Raw genomic sequence first — 14,691 nt, forward strand, 5'->3', positions numbered from 1 at the left:
CATGCCTTTAGGTTAGAGGAGACACTTAAATGAGGTCCTTTGAAAGATGGAAAGAGGCTGAATTTTCAAGCATCAAGATTATTGGAGCATGATATCAATTCACCTTTTATCCATCTTTCAACCTCTATAGATATTTGCATTGCTTCCATGATTTGTACTTAGTTTGATATGCATTAATTTTTGTTACATTTCAACGTGGATTTTGCCTATCTACAAGCTTGCTTCATGGAGAGCCCTTCATCTACAGCTCAAACAACCTCTTCATGAGGTAAACTTTATTAGAGGCATTTTCCTTCTCATAAGTGGCACATAATTTCTTCCACAAATCTTCCGTAGTCTGCTCATTTACTTGTGTGAAATAAACCGATGTTGCAAGATGAAGTCTAACAGTAGACTTTGATAATGCATCCAACTCATTCAAATCATCCTCAAACTCTCACACTTCCCTGGCCATCTTTACTACACTTGGCAACACTCCACGAACTCTTGCTCACAAGTGCAGCCATGTACACCTCTCTTGTAGGACCCAACAATCACCTTTTGGCAATGGTTACATTTGGGCATTTTATGTGTATGTTTGACTTGTCATTCTGTTGGATCATTTGTCCTTTGGTTTCCTTTTAGAAGCTATCTTTCACCCTTCATTTTCCAATTGTCCTTCAACTATTGAAGTTGTCTTTTGTCATTTGATCTTTAGCCTGTCGAGGGCGTTAACACCTGTCGTTCATCACTGTGAACATCTCCCCCCCCTCTCCCCCCTACCCTTCCCTATTGCAATCATCCATGTCCTCATGGACTTCTTTCGGTTCATCCTCTTTTCCATGAACATGTAAACATGAAGTCACATTTTGTAAACATCCTTCTTCATTTGGTCTTGCTCATGCAATGGTATGCCATGTCAATGCTTCGTGAGGTTCATTCATGCTTGGGTTTCCTAGAAGATTGTCTCATACACCTCTTTATACATTTTGGCTTGTTCAAAACAGATGGACAATGCTTTTGAAGCAACGAATTTGTCCTCCATCTCTAATAAAGGATCGTCCTCAATCCTTACTTCCTTGTCAACCCTACAAGATTGTGCAATAAGGGCAATTGCATAATCTTCTCTCAAATTAAATAGGCACTGTACGTCATACAACAAGACATACTCTTTTCCCTCAATATTGAATGAGGGAAGAATGGGCACAGTGAGGTTAGAACTCTCAACCTCAATGTCATCCACTATGACAGCATCTCTTAGGGTCTCATTTTTTAAGGCCACTAGGTAGCTTGCAAATATGTATAGAAAAAGTTTAGTTATGAGACATCGAATGCTATTATATCCTTTGGTTCATTGCTTCATCACAATTTAGAATGTAGTTTGCAGTAACTTCATCTTGTCTAGACTTCATACATGCCATCCATGATAGTCTAATGTGCAACATTAGATGGAAATGCTTTAGCCAAATGCATGATTGAGCAACAATTCAACTTACGAAACCATCCAATTTGGTAGCTACTGCGACTCAAAATCTCCTTGAGTCAGCTCTATTTTTTTATTGGTTTGTCTACCCTCAAAAATCACTCTCTTCCTATCGAAACAAAGCATTGCCTATCCATCACCAATAGGATCGCCAAATGTTAGCCGATTTTTTCACCCCTACTACTCATGCTTTCCATGCCACCACCCCACATTATCTCACTCAAACACCTGCTCTCACGCTTCCCCAGCTGTCTTTATTGTGCTTGGTAGCCCTCCACCAAGTCTCGCCCACATGTGTGGCCATGTATGCCTCTTCTATGGGTTTCGGCAATGGTTACTTTCGAGCCCCTTTTGTGTATGTTCAGCCTGTTGACTTCGTTCTGTTGGATTTGTCCTTCGATTTTTATTTTGAAGTTGTTTACTGCTCTTCAATTTGCAATTTGCCCTTTGGTTGCTGAAGCTGTCTTTCCCCATTCTGCTTTTGGCCTGCCATTGATGTTAACGCATGTCATTCGATGTTAAACCATCAAGAACACCATGATGAAACACCAAGAACACCACAATGAAACATCTCATATAATACACCCCATGACAGATCCTAATGGCATTTCAAAGAAGTAAATACTTTGAGCCTTTCCTGAGAGCCTCTCCTCTTCAAGAACAATCTTATCATGTTCCTTGTACCTAAGTTTCATCATTTGAATGCAATTCACATTGACCATTTGATCAATGTTTATACCTAAGGTATGGCATGGGTAGTTGGTCTTTCTTTGATGAGGATCTTTAGCCTTTGTGGCTATGATAGACTAGTTTGACACTTGCTCAAGTGTGTTGTGCCATTTGCAAAGGCATCATGAGCAGGATGGTGGACCACGGACAATATTTTCGATTGGATGCTATTGGACGTTTTGTTGTTACCTCTTCATGTCAACGACAATGATCGACCGGAGAGGCACGCTTTGCATGCTGTTTACACATGAATACCCATGCGATGTTTTGATTGCTACTAGTGGACTTTCTAATGTCGGAGAGAGGGTCATGTCCACAATGATGATCGACTCGAGAGGCAATTTTGACATGAATATCCACGTCACCCTGTGTGAGGTTGCCACGTCATTGAGCCATTGTCTAGCCACGTCAACAACCATCACGTATATATTTGTGTCCACATTTGCAACTTCTTTCGTATTCTGCTGCAGCTGTTTTCAGAGTTCAGATCGAGCTTCTCGCGGGAGGGAATGATGCAGGGTAGCGCGCATGGTGGTAGTGCTTATGGTGTCAAATACCAGGTTTTCAGCGCTCCTCTTTTCTTCTCTCTCTGTAGCACCACACTTCCTGGTTGCCTTGAGCTTCAATGGGATCATGTAAATCTCTGATATGCACTTTTCTGGCTGTAAGGTGGTTCAATAGTAAATTGATCATCAAGATCTAGACTTGGATGCAATTTCAACGTCCCTGGGATGCAGAGGGATGCAATCTGAACGTGTCCATGTGCGAACAATGCCTATCTAACTCGTGAGAAAAACAAACAAATGCAAGCTGTCTGCATTGGCCTTTCTCTTTCAACGTCGGAGCAGAATAAAAATTATAAGATGCATTGTTGTATCTGCAAAATGGGGAGCCTACACGGAGAGACTGAAATTATAGTAGGCCGCCGAAATTATGGCAGGCGACCTTTGTCACCAACTGCAGCCCCGTGATTTTTTGCGTTTATTTCGAAGCGAGCAACTCATGGAGGAGGTGATGAAATATGTCATCCCCCTTAGGTTGAGGGAGCGAACAATTAGCTTCACCGCAGATTGTAACAATGACAAGCTATTTTCTGCAGAGCCTAAGCGTACAGCCTTTGTGGTATCAGTCAGGAGAATGTGTCTTGTTCCCATTGTTTGGAAAAATCATACTGCCAATGAATATCATGTGCTAAAAGGGCAGGGATCAACCGTATTAGCACACTGAGGGCCATTGCAGTGATCACATCTTCAACAGTTGTCTGAAATGCCATGTGCTAGCCATTTTTATGGCTGGAATTTACTCGACTCCCAGACGGCCTTTGCTAAGCTATAAGTTGGCCTCTAGTCGGCTCGTCTTGGTCAACCTGGTTGGTAAAACAGGGATTCCACGTGCAAACCAACCTAGGTTGGCTCCAGGTCACCCCATGGTTGGCCAGAGTGGGGGCTTCCCTCCCCACTATAAAAGGGGGTGCAACCCCCTCTCGTCTTCATCCACTCCTGATTTCACACTGAGAGTTGGGTGGTTACTAACCTCTAGTCTGGAGAGCTTCAGTTGAGGAGCACATACACTTGTCTGCTCTTGTATTCTGCCTGTCTTTGGCGCAGCACAATGCAAAGGAAGAGATCTGTCGTCCAGTTTGATGCTCTTGTATTCTGCCTGTCTTTGGCAGCACAATGCAAAGGAAGAGATCTGTCGTCAAGTTTTATGAGCTATTCTTGTGATAACCATTTCTCAATCTGTATCGGATCCATGCTTGTTTACTAGTGAAGACTAAGTAGAGGTGACATTCTAGAGTTGAGTCCAGCAAGACTTCAAAGTAAATGATCTCCTTCCTAAAAAAGTCACATTTACTCATCATACAACTGATTCTGTTTTAGTAAAACTAAGCCAATTCGAAGATAATGTCTTGCTGTAAACCAAGATATCATCTAAGGACACAACGACAAACTTGCCTAAATAATCTCAGAACAAGTCTTCCATCATTTGTTAGAAGGTTGCGGGAGCATTGGTCAAACCAGAAGGTAACACGAGTTCGAAAGGTTGTCCTTTCTATATGTTCACATGCGAATCTAGTGATAACCAATACGCAAATCAATCTTAGTGAAATACTTCGCTCCTGCCAATCTGTCAATTAAGTCATTAGACCTAGGGAGAAGATACTTAATCTTCATTGTCACTTCATTCAATGGTTTATAATCAACACATACTCTCCATGTATTATCGTTCTTCTTTCTCAACAAGATAGGGGCACCCCAGGATGATTTACTTAGGTGTATATAACCCATCTTCAGGTAATCCTGAAGCTGTCTAGTCAACTCATCCTCCTCTAACTGGCCATCCGATAAGGCGGAATACTTATAGGCTGAGCACCAGGGATCAAGTCTGCAATGGTCTATTGCCCTTTCTGGAGGTAAACCTTTCGGCAATTGGGCTGAAAATACATCATTAAATTCAGTTAACAACTTCTTTAATTTCGTTTGTTCAATCAAACACACTTAATTCATTCTTGTCATGCACAAAAACAACAAATGAAGAAAGCGGACTCAAGACACAGTGGAACACATCATAAGAAGTTGTTTTGTAGTTGTATCACAGGTAGAAAAGTCCCTAGGAGGGATGAACATCATCACACACTGAATACATACTCGGGTACCTCTATGCGAAAAAGAAACAGTACGATCTTCCCAACAAATCTGGACAGTGTGGGTTTTAAACTAGTCTATCCCCAGGAGCAAGTCTACTTGATTTTAGTGCGTAACATAGCACGTCAAAACATCATCGTAGGCCTGAATCTTGATTGGGAGGTTCTCTACCTTGCGATCCCAAAAACTGCTTCTCAGGTGGAAGCTGTACCTTATAGGTGTCGTGGTCAGCCTCAACTTCTACACAAGTTTGTTATTCACATAATTGTGAGAGCTGTCCGGATCAAAGAGAATGTGTACTTGTTTTTCCCTCACTTCTCCATAGGCTCAGAAAATCTGGTTCTTTTAGTGATTGTAAGTTTGAAAACTAATTAACATGTTTTAAAATTAGAGAAAAGGAAAATTTAATTGTTTCTTCAGTTTTAGCAGATCTTAATTGCATAGGAAAGTGATCATTTACAATATTACAAAGGAAAAAGGGAAAGAAAACTTTTAGAAATTATATTGTTGATCTCACTTCATAATTTTGAGTGATTTATTTGTCCATAGGCAAGGTGCATAGCAGCTTTGACAGCAGATTTGCAACATACATCCTTCCTGGTGGGCACTCTAAGTTTGAGAGAAGAGAATGAGGTAACACCGGTAAATTCTGTTCATGTTAGTTTTCCTCCAATGCATTATATCCTTGTGTTTACATAAGAAATAGAAAGAAAGATGATAAATTGTCGAAACTGTTTTTCTTTTCTCTTTAGGACATTTTTACATTTTGGAAAAAGAATGCTGAGGCTTGAAATGTGGGTTTTGTTGGTATTTAGGATACATTGTGGCATTAGTTGTGGGCTATCTTTTTTAATATTTAGAAAATTATACCTTTCATAATTCTCATCCGTATAGCTGATAATGGATCTTTTAATGAAGGATGTAGAACTCTTTGTGTATCAGATGAATGCTAAAACCTCTTTTCTTAATGGTGATTTGAAGAGGAACTTTATGTGGACTAGCCACATAGATTTGAAGTTAAAATAGAAGGTTTTGTGTGGATTAAAGTCGTGCTTGGTATTTAAAAATAGAAGTACATTTTAAGAAAATGGATTCAACAAAAGTTCATAATCTCTATACAAAGCATAATGGTAAGGAAATATAGTTTTGGTCGTATTATATGTTGATCATATAGGCATCACTTTAAACAACGGGAACGAATGCGTCAGGCTAAAGATGACTTGAATAAAGCCTTTGATATGAAAGACCTTGGATACATGCAAATCGTTTGGATATTGAAGTTTGGAGAGACAATGAGAAGAATTCATATCCCAAACCAAGTTTTCTATGAAATGCTCACAAGATTTATAATGGAGGATTGCAAACCGACAAATACACCAATACATCCAGGTGAAAAATTACCGAAGAATTAGGATACTCTTGGAGTAGATGGAACATCATACATGCACCTTTAGGAAGTCTCATATATTTGACCACTATCATAGCTTTCCCTATCAGCGCAATGTCCCAAATAATGATTGATGTGAAAGAAATCCATTGGAAGATAGCTAAGAGGATTTTTAAATATGTGAAGCGAACACTAACATATGGAATTGAGTATAAGAGAAGCAATAATTTAAAACTAGTGTTTGGGTTGGATGCCGAGATGATAAAAGATCTACTTCTGGATCTTGCTTCAATATTGGATCATGGTTGGTGTCATGGAGGAGCAAGAAACATTGCACTATTGCTCTATCATCAAACGGAAGCTGAATATATAGCAGCCTCAAAAGCAACTTGTGAGGCAATCTGGTCAAGAAGAATCTTGAATGATATTTGTTGTATTCCAACTACTTTATTTGTTGATAGCTAGAGCTCTATTCAGTTGGCAAAGATCCTGTATTTCATACGCAAACCAAGCACATTGAGGTGCAACATTACTTTATATGGTAAGCAATGAAATAGAGTTGGTATATTGTCCAACACAGGATGAGGTATATTTGTTGTATTCCAACTCCTTTATATTGTCGATAGTAGCTAGAGATCTATTAAGCCGGCTAAAGTCCTGTATTTCATGCTTAACCAAGCACACTGATGTGCAACATTACTTTATACTGTGAGCAACAAAATAGAGTTGGTATATCGTCCAACGGAGAATGAGGTGGCATATATCCTAACCAAACCACTTTTCCAAAGGGTGTGAAGCCTAGTCTATTGTTCATCAAGGTGGAGTGTTGGAAAAGTGAGTGATGAACTATGGATTTAGTTCATTAATTCACCCTTTTGGTGATTTGGTGTTATGATTATTAAAAAGCTAAAAAGAACAGTAGGTTCTAAATTAGGCTGCGTATGACATGATTTGTGATTTTAAGGGGGCCATATAAGGTGGCTACCCCTGCATTTTGGATGGAGGGGATGGGTGTCACATGGCATCATAAGGGCAACCAATTAGATGTTAGTTTTGCATGCATTTTGGATGGAGGGGATGGGTGCCACATGGCATCATAAGGGCAACCAATTAGATGTTAGTTTTGCATCTATGCATGTGTGTTAGTCACATTGTGTTATTGCCACATGGGAGCTGTGACCTAACCTTGTTGAGAAGTTGAAAAGGTGGCTCATATCTCACACCTCTTCACTTCCTTTTAACTTGTGCTATGTATGGGTTTATTGCGTTTTGTGTAGTTAGTTGCTACATTTTCATGTGCGGCATCTTTAGAAGAGCTTGTAACCGGTGGATGATTATGGACATAACTCTACAATAGCTACAACACCACCTTATTAGCTGTTTCACTCTACCTATCAATCTTTGGGTGACAAGAGGATGAAACTTCGTTCCCAAATTATGAAACAAAACTTGCAAAAGCTACCACGGAACTTATTGTTTCATATGAAACAATGGTTTTTCGGACCCCCTAATAAACCAAAATATGCTTAATGAATAGTGATGCAACTTCCGTGGCTTTCATGATGCAGCTTCAGTGGCTTTTAAAGTCTTCTTGCAAGGGATGAAGTGTGCATGGTTACTAAAGTTGTCAATAACCATCCAATTCATATCATGACGTTGGGAGAGATTCAGAAGCTGGTGACAAAGTCCATCGCAATATGCTCCCAAGGTGTTGGCTAAAGGCTGTAATAACCCTTGCGGAATCTTCTCGTACAAGGACCCCAAATCCATTCAGGTGAGATATGTGTGTTACATGGACGACTCATTGCTAGGAATTGCCGGTTCTCGATCTATCATACTTTCCCAATTGGCAAGTTGGAAAAGACATAAAGAATTGATAAACATCTTTCCAAATTTGCAGCCAACAGACATATCTCTTTGGCTGCATCAAAGTAGGAGACATTAATATGATTTGCAAAGGTGGATTATGGCATTCCTCAATTGCCTTCTTCCTCAAGTTCTTGATAACATGAAGGCGATTCTGATTCCAAAGGCATCCATCAAGTAAAATATTTATTCTTTTGTCCACATCTCTCAACTCAACTTTATATAGTCATATGTGCGAGAAGTCTGGATCATCCTTATATGCATCCTTCATGGTAGCAGGTGTATGCTCAAAATTATGCATATCATGAAAATTCACCCAACACATATGCTTTTCCTTAGAAGAGGCCATATAAGGAAGTAACGAACACTTTGATGGTTAGTCTGAACAAGAAAATCATCTCCTAGGAGATAATGCTTCCATGATCACAACAAGCACTCTTTCTCATACACATGATAGCTAAATTCTGCATCCTTCAATCTCCCACTCCCATACGCAACTGCATGATCATCTTGTGAAGATTTGCTCCAATACATCCTCTACTGGCATTTGCTTGAACCTCGAACGGTCTCTGCAAATTTGGCTTCAGTAATATCTCCTTTGTTGGTGAATCTCCTTATCTATGAATGTCTCTTAAGCTTCTAAGATTTTTTCTACACATCTATTCATGTACTTGTGTGCATGCTTGCGAAAGCTTAAATGCAGTGAGGCAGTCTGTCTGAAGGTGTTTACAGTAGTTATTATTCCCCATTTGATTATCATTGAAAGACTCTTCTATCCTGGTTTATTTGTGTTATTGGTTAGGTACACTTGATTCAATATTCAGCAAATAATGGGGACCTGACATGTGAAGGTCTTTACCCACACCAGCATGAGATTTGGGATCTTGCATGCTGTCCATTTGATCCGCTGATTTTTTCAACTGTTCATGCCTCAGGTATGTTTTTTGAATGTGCATGTTCAGAGTATTTAAATCTCTCATTCAAGGTATGGATGATAGTAGGGCACCCTTTACTCTTTCAAGGAGCATTCTTTAAATTTCATATTCAGGTTTGGATGGCAATTACACACACGCACACGCGCACACACTTTTTTTTTGTGAGAAGAAAGCTTTTATTTCTATATAATAATTACTTTCATAGCTGCTTCAAAAAACGAAGTAGCTACTACTCAAGAAAAGATCTCAGTATAGGCTGTATACACATCCTGATCAATCAAACGAGTCTGAAAACAATCGTAGAATGATTGTTGCAGAGATCGTTTGAAAAAAAGAAAGGATGAAAATAGTGGATCACCAAAGACTCTATGATTTCTATCCATCCATAAAGTCCATAGGGTCCAATATCGCACCCATATAAAAAATAAATCAAAACCCTGTCTCTGGGGATGAAATCCAAACAACCAGAAAAATCTGCCAAAAGTAACAGTAGGAAATCGCTGTCGAAGCCTCTGTCTGATGAGAGCAATGAAATCAGAAGTATTTGGACAGGACCAAAAGATGTGGAGCACTGATTCAGTAGAGTGCGAGCATCTGTGACAAACAGCTGAAGCAATATGTCTGTGTGCGAGTAACTGTCCAGATGGAAAAATGCCAAGGAGAACTCGCCATAGAAAAAGCTGTTGTCGAAGAGGGACTTTGTAATGCCAAAGGAGACGCAACCTTTTTCTCCACCACTTCATTGGACGATCCATATGCCAAACAATATTTGCTCTGTTGGAAATCCAAGGTGGAGGTAATAACACTCTATACAATGATGACACTGTGATATGTGAAAGCTTCAAAGGACGGACATATGAGGAAGGAGAGCGTAAAATCCAATCCTCAAGCCGATGCTGTATTTCTAAATGAGGTACCGGCAAGTACGGTTGGAGCATTGCTGAAATTTTATGCCATAAAGGACGATAATGAGCTCCCAAGCCATATTTGCGAGCAGCCAAAGAAAAAGATAGAATTGTGCCATCATCGTGAAGTACATCCGCCACAGATGAAATGCCTTTGAAGGAGAGAAAATAAGAACGTCGAGGTTCTTGTATGGCCAAAGGTGGGTGGAATACTTTAGACCAAAAGAGATTCTCTACCCTCAAAGAGTTGCCCAAGAGAAAGTCCCTGCCTTTCCATTCCAAGTGGGATAAAATGTGTTTCCAATCAAGAAGCAGAGAAGAAACAAAAGGGCATCCTCTGGTCTTGCCTTGGATAGAGCCAAATAAAAGTTCCCACTGAGTAGGCTGCCAATTCCCAAAAGCAGATGTATGAAGATGTAATAAGAGAGAGCGAATCATAAAAGCCCAAGGCTGATCTCCTTGTAGAAATTACATCATCATTGTCCCCCTGTGAGCAAGTAAATGCATTTGAATATTGAGAATGTTCAGACCCCCGTGCATCTTTGGAGAACAGAGACGATGCATGGAGAGTAATCTGAGACTTTTCTTGCCATGTTTTGAACGCCAGAAAATTTCCATGATAGCTGACATAAATGAAACCAAATCTGCCTTAGTAAACATAGTGAGAGGCATATAAAATTGTATGTATGCTATGAAAATGGATTGTGTAATTCGCAGACGAACATGTAATGGCCAAGTTGCAAGCTTCCAATATTCAAGTTTTGCCCTCAACTTTACTAGCACCCAATCAGTTTGTTGTGAACGGGTGAGTCCCCATCCTAAAGGATAACCAAGATGTCGAATGAATTGAGAAGCAGGAACAATTTCCCCAGGCCACAAAAGGTTGTGCTAGTCCTGTGGATGTAAAGGCAACAATTTTGATTTTTGAAAATTTACCCGAAAGCCAGCAGCCAATCCATATGTAGAAAGAGCATGCATAATCATGGACAGATCAGCCCGAGTATTTTTTGGAGTAAAGAAAGAATCATCGGCATATGCTTGAGCAATCATGCTGCGACTGCCATGGATCTCCAAACCGTGCAGCTGGTCCGTGTCCAAGAGGTGATCCAGATATTGAAGCAGTGGATGAGTGGCTATGGCAAAAAGTAAAGCACTCAGTGGGCATCCTTGTCTGACAGAGCAAGCAAGAGTCCAGGATGGAGAAATATCTCCTGAAAGTATGCAGGCAGCTTCACTATCTTGATATAGCCAATTGATGAGTTGCTGCATTTTTGTGCCAAAACCCAAAGCCTGCATAGTCGATGAAATGAAATCCCACTGAACTGTATCAAAAGCTTTGGCAATATCAACTTGCAATAACAGAACATCCCGCTGTGTGTATTTGGCATATTCAATTCCAATGTAGGCATTAGCAATGTTATCGGTGATATGCCTACGCGGGACAAAGCCATATTGCGCAGGATGCAATCCATCATGTAAAAACCCCTTTAGCCGAGCAACAATCATTTTGGCAGTGACTTTGTATATTACAGGCATAAGAGTGATAGGTCTCCAGTCTGCCAAAGACTCACAAATTTGTTTTTTAGGAAGGAGTTTAACAAGACCTCTCTTCCATGTGTTTGGCATTTTCTGATGTCGCCATGCATTATTCACCATAGATAGCAATGGATGCTTCAAAATAGGCCAGTATGCTAGAAAAAACTCGACTGTCAAACCATCCCATCCAGGGGATTTCCATCTGCCACATGATTTGATGGCATCTGACAGTTCCCTCTCAGTAAAGGGTTCCTCCAATTCCAAAGCTTGAGTAGGGGAAATGATTGGAGAAACATTTTTCAACAGTAAATTTCGTGCAAGCAAAACCTGTTGCGAGGGAGGAGCTGCAGAGCCAAATTGCTGAGAGAAGTGATGCACACAAACAAAGGCAAGCTGTGACCGTGAAGTAGTCCATGATCCATCAGGCATAAGCACTCTGCAAATTTCTGTTTTGATTCTCCTCTGATGCAAACTCTTGAAAAATTCTTTGGAAGAGCAACCTTTATCTGTGAAGGCTCTTTGTCTTGCCCATTTTGCCAGTTTCCTGTGATCATTTAGTTTAAGACAAAGTCTTGCCTGACATAATGTGGTTTGCTCATGCATGGACAGCAAACGATGATGACTGAGTTCAGTGAGGTCTTGACAAGTAGACTTGGCCTGAGCAATGGTTTCCCTCAGAGTCTTCATGTAAGACTTGCCATAAACTCTAATCACCATTTGCATTTTAGAAATAAAAGAAGCCCAGGCATCATCAGCATGAAGATGGCTGCTTGATGAGAGACAATGAGCTGCTTCAGTGACCATTGCCTTAAATTCAGCATGTTGCAAATAACTGTTGTTGATGATTAAATGTCGCCTTTGTGGCAATCTATCATCTGGCATCTTATGAAAAGATAACCGCAGCCATAGTGGTGCATGGTCTGAATGCACAAAGGCATAGTCAATCCACATTTTGCATGCGAAATCCCCATTTTGTTGGGGAGCAACACTATACCAGCAATCCAATTGTGCCTTATAGGCGGAAAGAGCATTATGTTGAAAAGTGTAGCCCGGTGACAAAGGCTGCAATTCCTTCCAAAGGTCAACTAGATCCAAATGCAAGAGTAGTTGAGACCAGGCATGCCTTTCAGGAGATAACATATGATCGTGGCTGGAAGTGTTGTCTCCCTGTTGTGGAGCATTATTGAAATCCCCACATATGTAGGCATGAGATCTCCACGGGTATTGTTGCATAGAATGCCAAATTACAGTTCTGTCTCGAGATGACTGAGGTGCATAAACTGAAGCAAATTCAAACACCTCTCCTCTAATAATGCATTGGAGAACAAGCCATCTACCTTTGTTGTCATTTAATGCAATGACTGGTTGAAGCTCATGTTTGATCAGAAGGACAACCCCTGAGAAAGAGTGCTCCCCAGCATAGAAAATGTCATACCCACAGTAGTGTCCTGTCTTGCCTGCATAAATATGTTGGTTGTGCTCTTGTAATGCCACTATGTCAGGTTGAAATCTGTTGATGTACAACCACACAGATTTCCATTTCCTACTGTCACACATGCCCTGGACATTGAGTGTAAAACAGGTGATGTGAGCAGTCATATATACAGATATTTATAGTAATGTAACAACTATGTACAGCAGCAAAATGCATGAGGTCAGCCTTGCATTTCTATCTCAGGGTCGAGGCCTCGCCCCTGAGAAGTAGTCGCCTGAGAAGTAGACAGCAAAGAAGCAACCTCTTCTTCAGGGAAGAGTGTTCTGCTGGCTGTTACTGCAGCCCATGTAATCCCAATTCCTGTATTGATCTCTGGGGTGTTTCCGCTAGAAGAGGCACCATTCCAAGTGCGAGGGGGTGGAATTCTTCGAGCAGAAATAACCTTTCTTGGGCTCTGCCAGCCATCAGTTGAAGGTTGCTTTCCTTTGGACAAGGATTGAGTAGCAGGAGGTGAATGTGAAGTGAGATTCGCATTGGTAGCTACTGAATCTTTGCCTTTATCCTGACTCCTAGAATGCTGTCTACTGCTTTTGTTTTTGTTGGCAACTGGAGTAGGAGCATCTTTAGTGGGCATGTGGACTGGCAAGGTGACATGAGGCATTTTATGTGGGTTCAGTGGACACTGTGAAGCCATGTGTCCAATCTTTTTGCATTCAAAACAGGCCCCTGCAAATAAACCCCATTTGAGTTTATAAAAAGCACTGCCCATGTTCACATTATTCACCGTGACCGAATAAGAGTCCGGTGTGGGATTATCAGTATCCCAAAGAATGCAAAATCTGTTTGAGTTGCCATTTGGCCGTGGTGGGCAGACCACTTTACCTAAAGATGCTGCAATTTTAGGCAAAAGTGAGGCCATACATTGGAAGTCAACAACTTCAACCCAAACCGGGCATCTGTGTCGGATTAAAGCCTGAAAGTCTCGTGTGGGAGACCATGGCAATACATGCACCATTTGCTGCCCAAAAAAGAGAGGCGAGTGTTCCAAAAGCATTTGTCTGTGGATCTCATCCACCATGATAACCTCAAAAAAGCCCCTGGCTGCATAATGTACTTTACGAACAAAAGAGCCAGCCAATGTGCGTGTCAGCCAGTTGCCTATCTCTGCAGCAGGTGGCATCCGGCCTGGAAAAAATAATATGACTGCATTGTTAGCATATTTTCTGACTGGATCCACAATTTCATCAACCTCAACCATGATGCCAACTGAGGGAACCGAGTCTTTCCATTCTTTTCTCGTATCTGCAAATCCTTCATGCATGACATCATAGACTAGTTGAGCCTCAAGAGTGTCATGCACCGGGTCATGCTGACCCTCAACCTGCTTTTGCTTCTTGCAGGGAGCCGAGCGCTCCTTTTGAAACGTTTTTTCATATGAGTATTCTGCCATAACTTTGTATAAAGGGGAGCTTGGGAATGAAATACGTGTAAAGGGGTAGTGAAAGCCACAGGAGTATCCACAGGAAGCCCACAAGGGAGGGGGAGGAGAGTATAGCTAGTGAGGAGAAAAGACGAGGGAAAGGTAAGATTTTGGTGAAAAAAAACAGGGCTGTTTGGGAAGACAACGAAGCAAAGAAACCCCAAAAGCTTATACGACAAGAGGTGCTGGGCTGTACGGACTACGACGAGCTGTGTTGAAGTATGCACAGGCTGCACGGGGGGAGGCTAACTGTACGGAAATACAGGGCAGGCACGTAATCGTACGGTCGTACGGACACCGTACGGCGACCG

The 14,691-nt window shown here is 41.1% G+C and overlaps 1 protein-coding gene across 2 annotated transcripts in view; it reads left to right on the top strand.

Annotated features, from left to right (window-relative positions):
- The first annotated feature begins 2,666 nt into the window (after window positions 1-2,666).
- Window positions 2,667-14,691, top strand: part of LOC147902662 (WD repeat-containing protein DWA2-like) — a 100,958-nt gene continuing 88,933 nt past the window's right edge. For both annotated transcript variants that reach the window (XM_087373217.1, XM_087373218.1), the window contains exons 1-3: window positions 2,667-2,751; window positions 5,386-5,469; window positions 8,892-9,024. In XM_087373217.1, the coding sequence (XP_087229343.1) occupies window positions 2,701-2,751; window positions 5,386-5,469; window positions 8,892-9,024 (268 nt within the window). In that variant the 5' untranslated portion in view covers window positions 2,667-2,700. The remainder of the gene's footprint in view (window positions 2,752-5,385; window positions 5,470-8,891; window positions 9,025-14,691) is intronic.

The sequence above is a fragment of the Dipteris shenzhenensis genome, chromosome 4 (genome assembly GCF_047967505.1).
Source record: "Dipteris shenzhenensis isolate YYH24624 ecotype China chromosome 4, Dip_SZ_1.0, whole genome shotgun sequence".
Classification (NCBI taxonomy): domain Eukaryota; kingdom Viridiplantae; phylum Streptophyta; class Polypodiopsida; order Gleicheniales; family Dipteridaceae; genus Dipteris; species Dipteris shenzhenensis.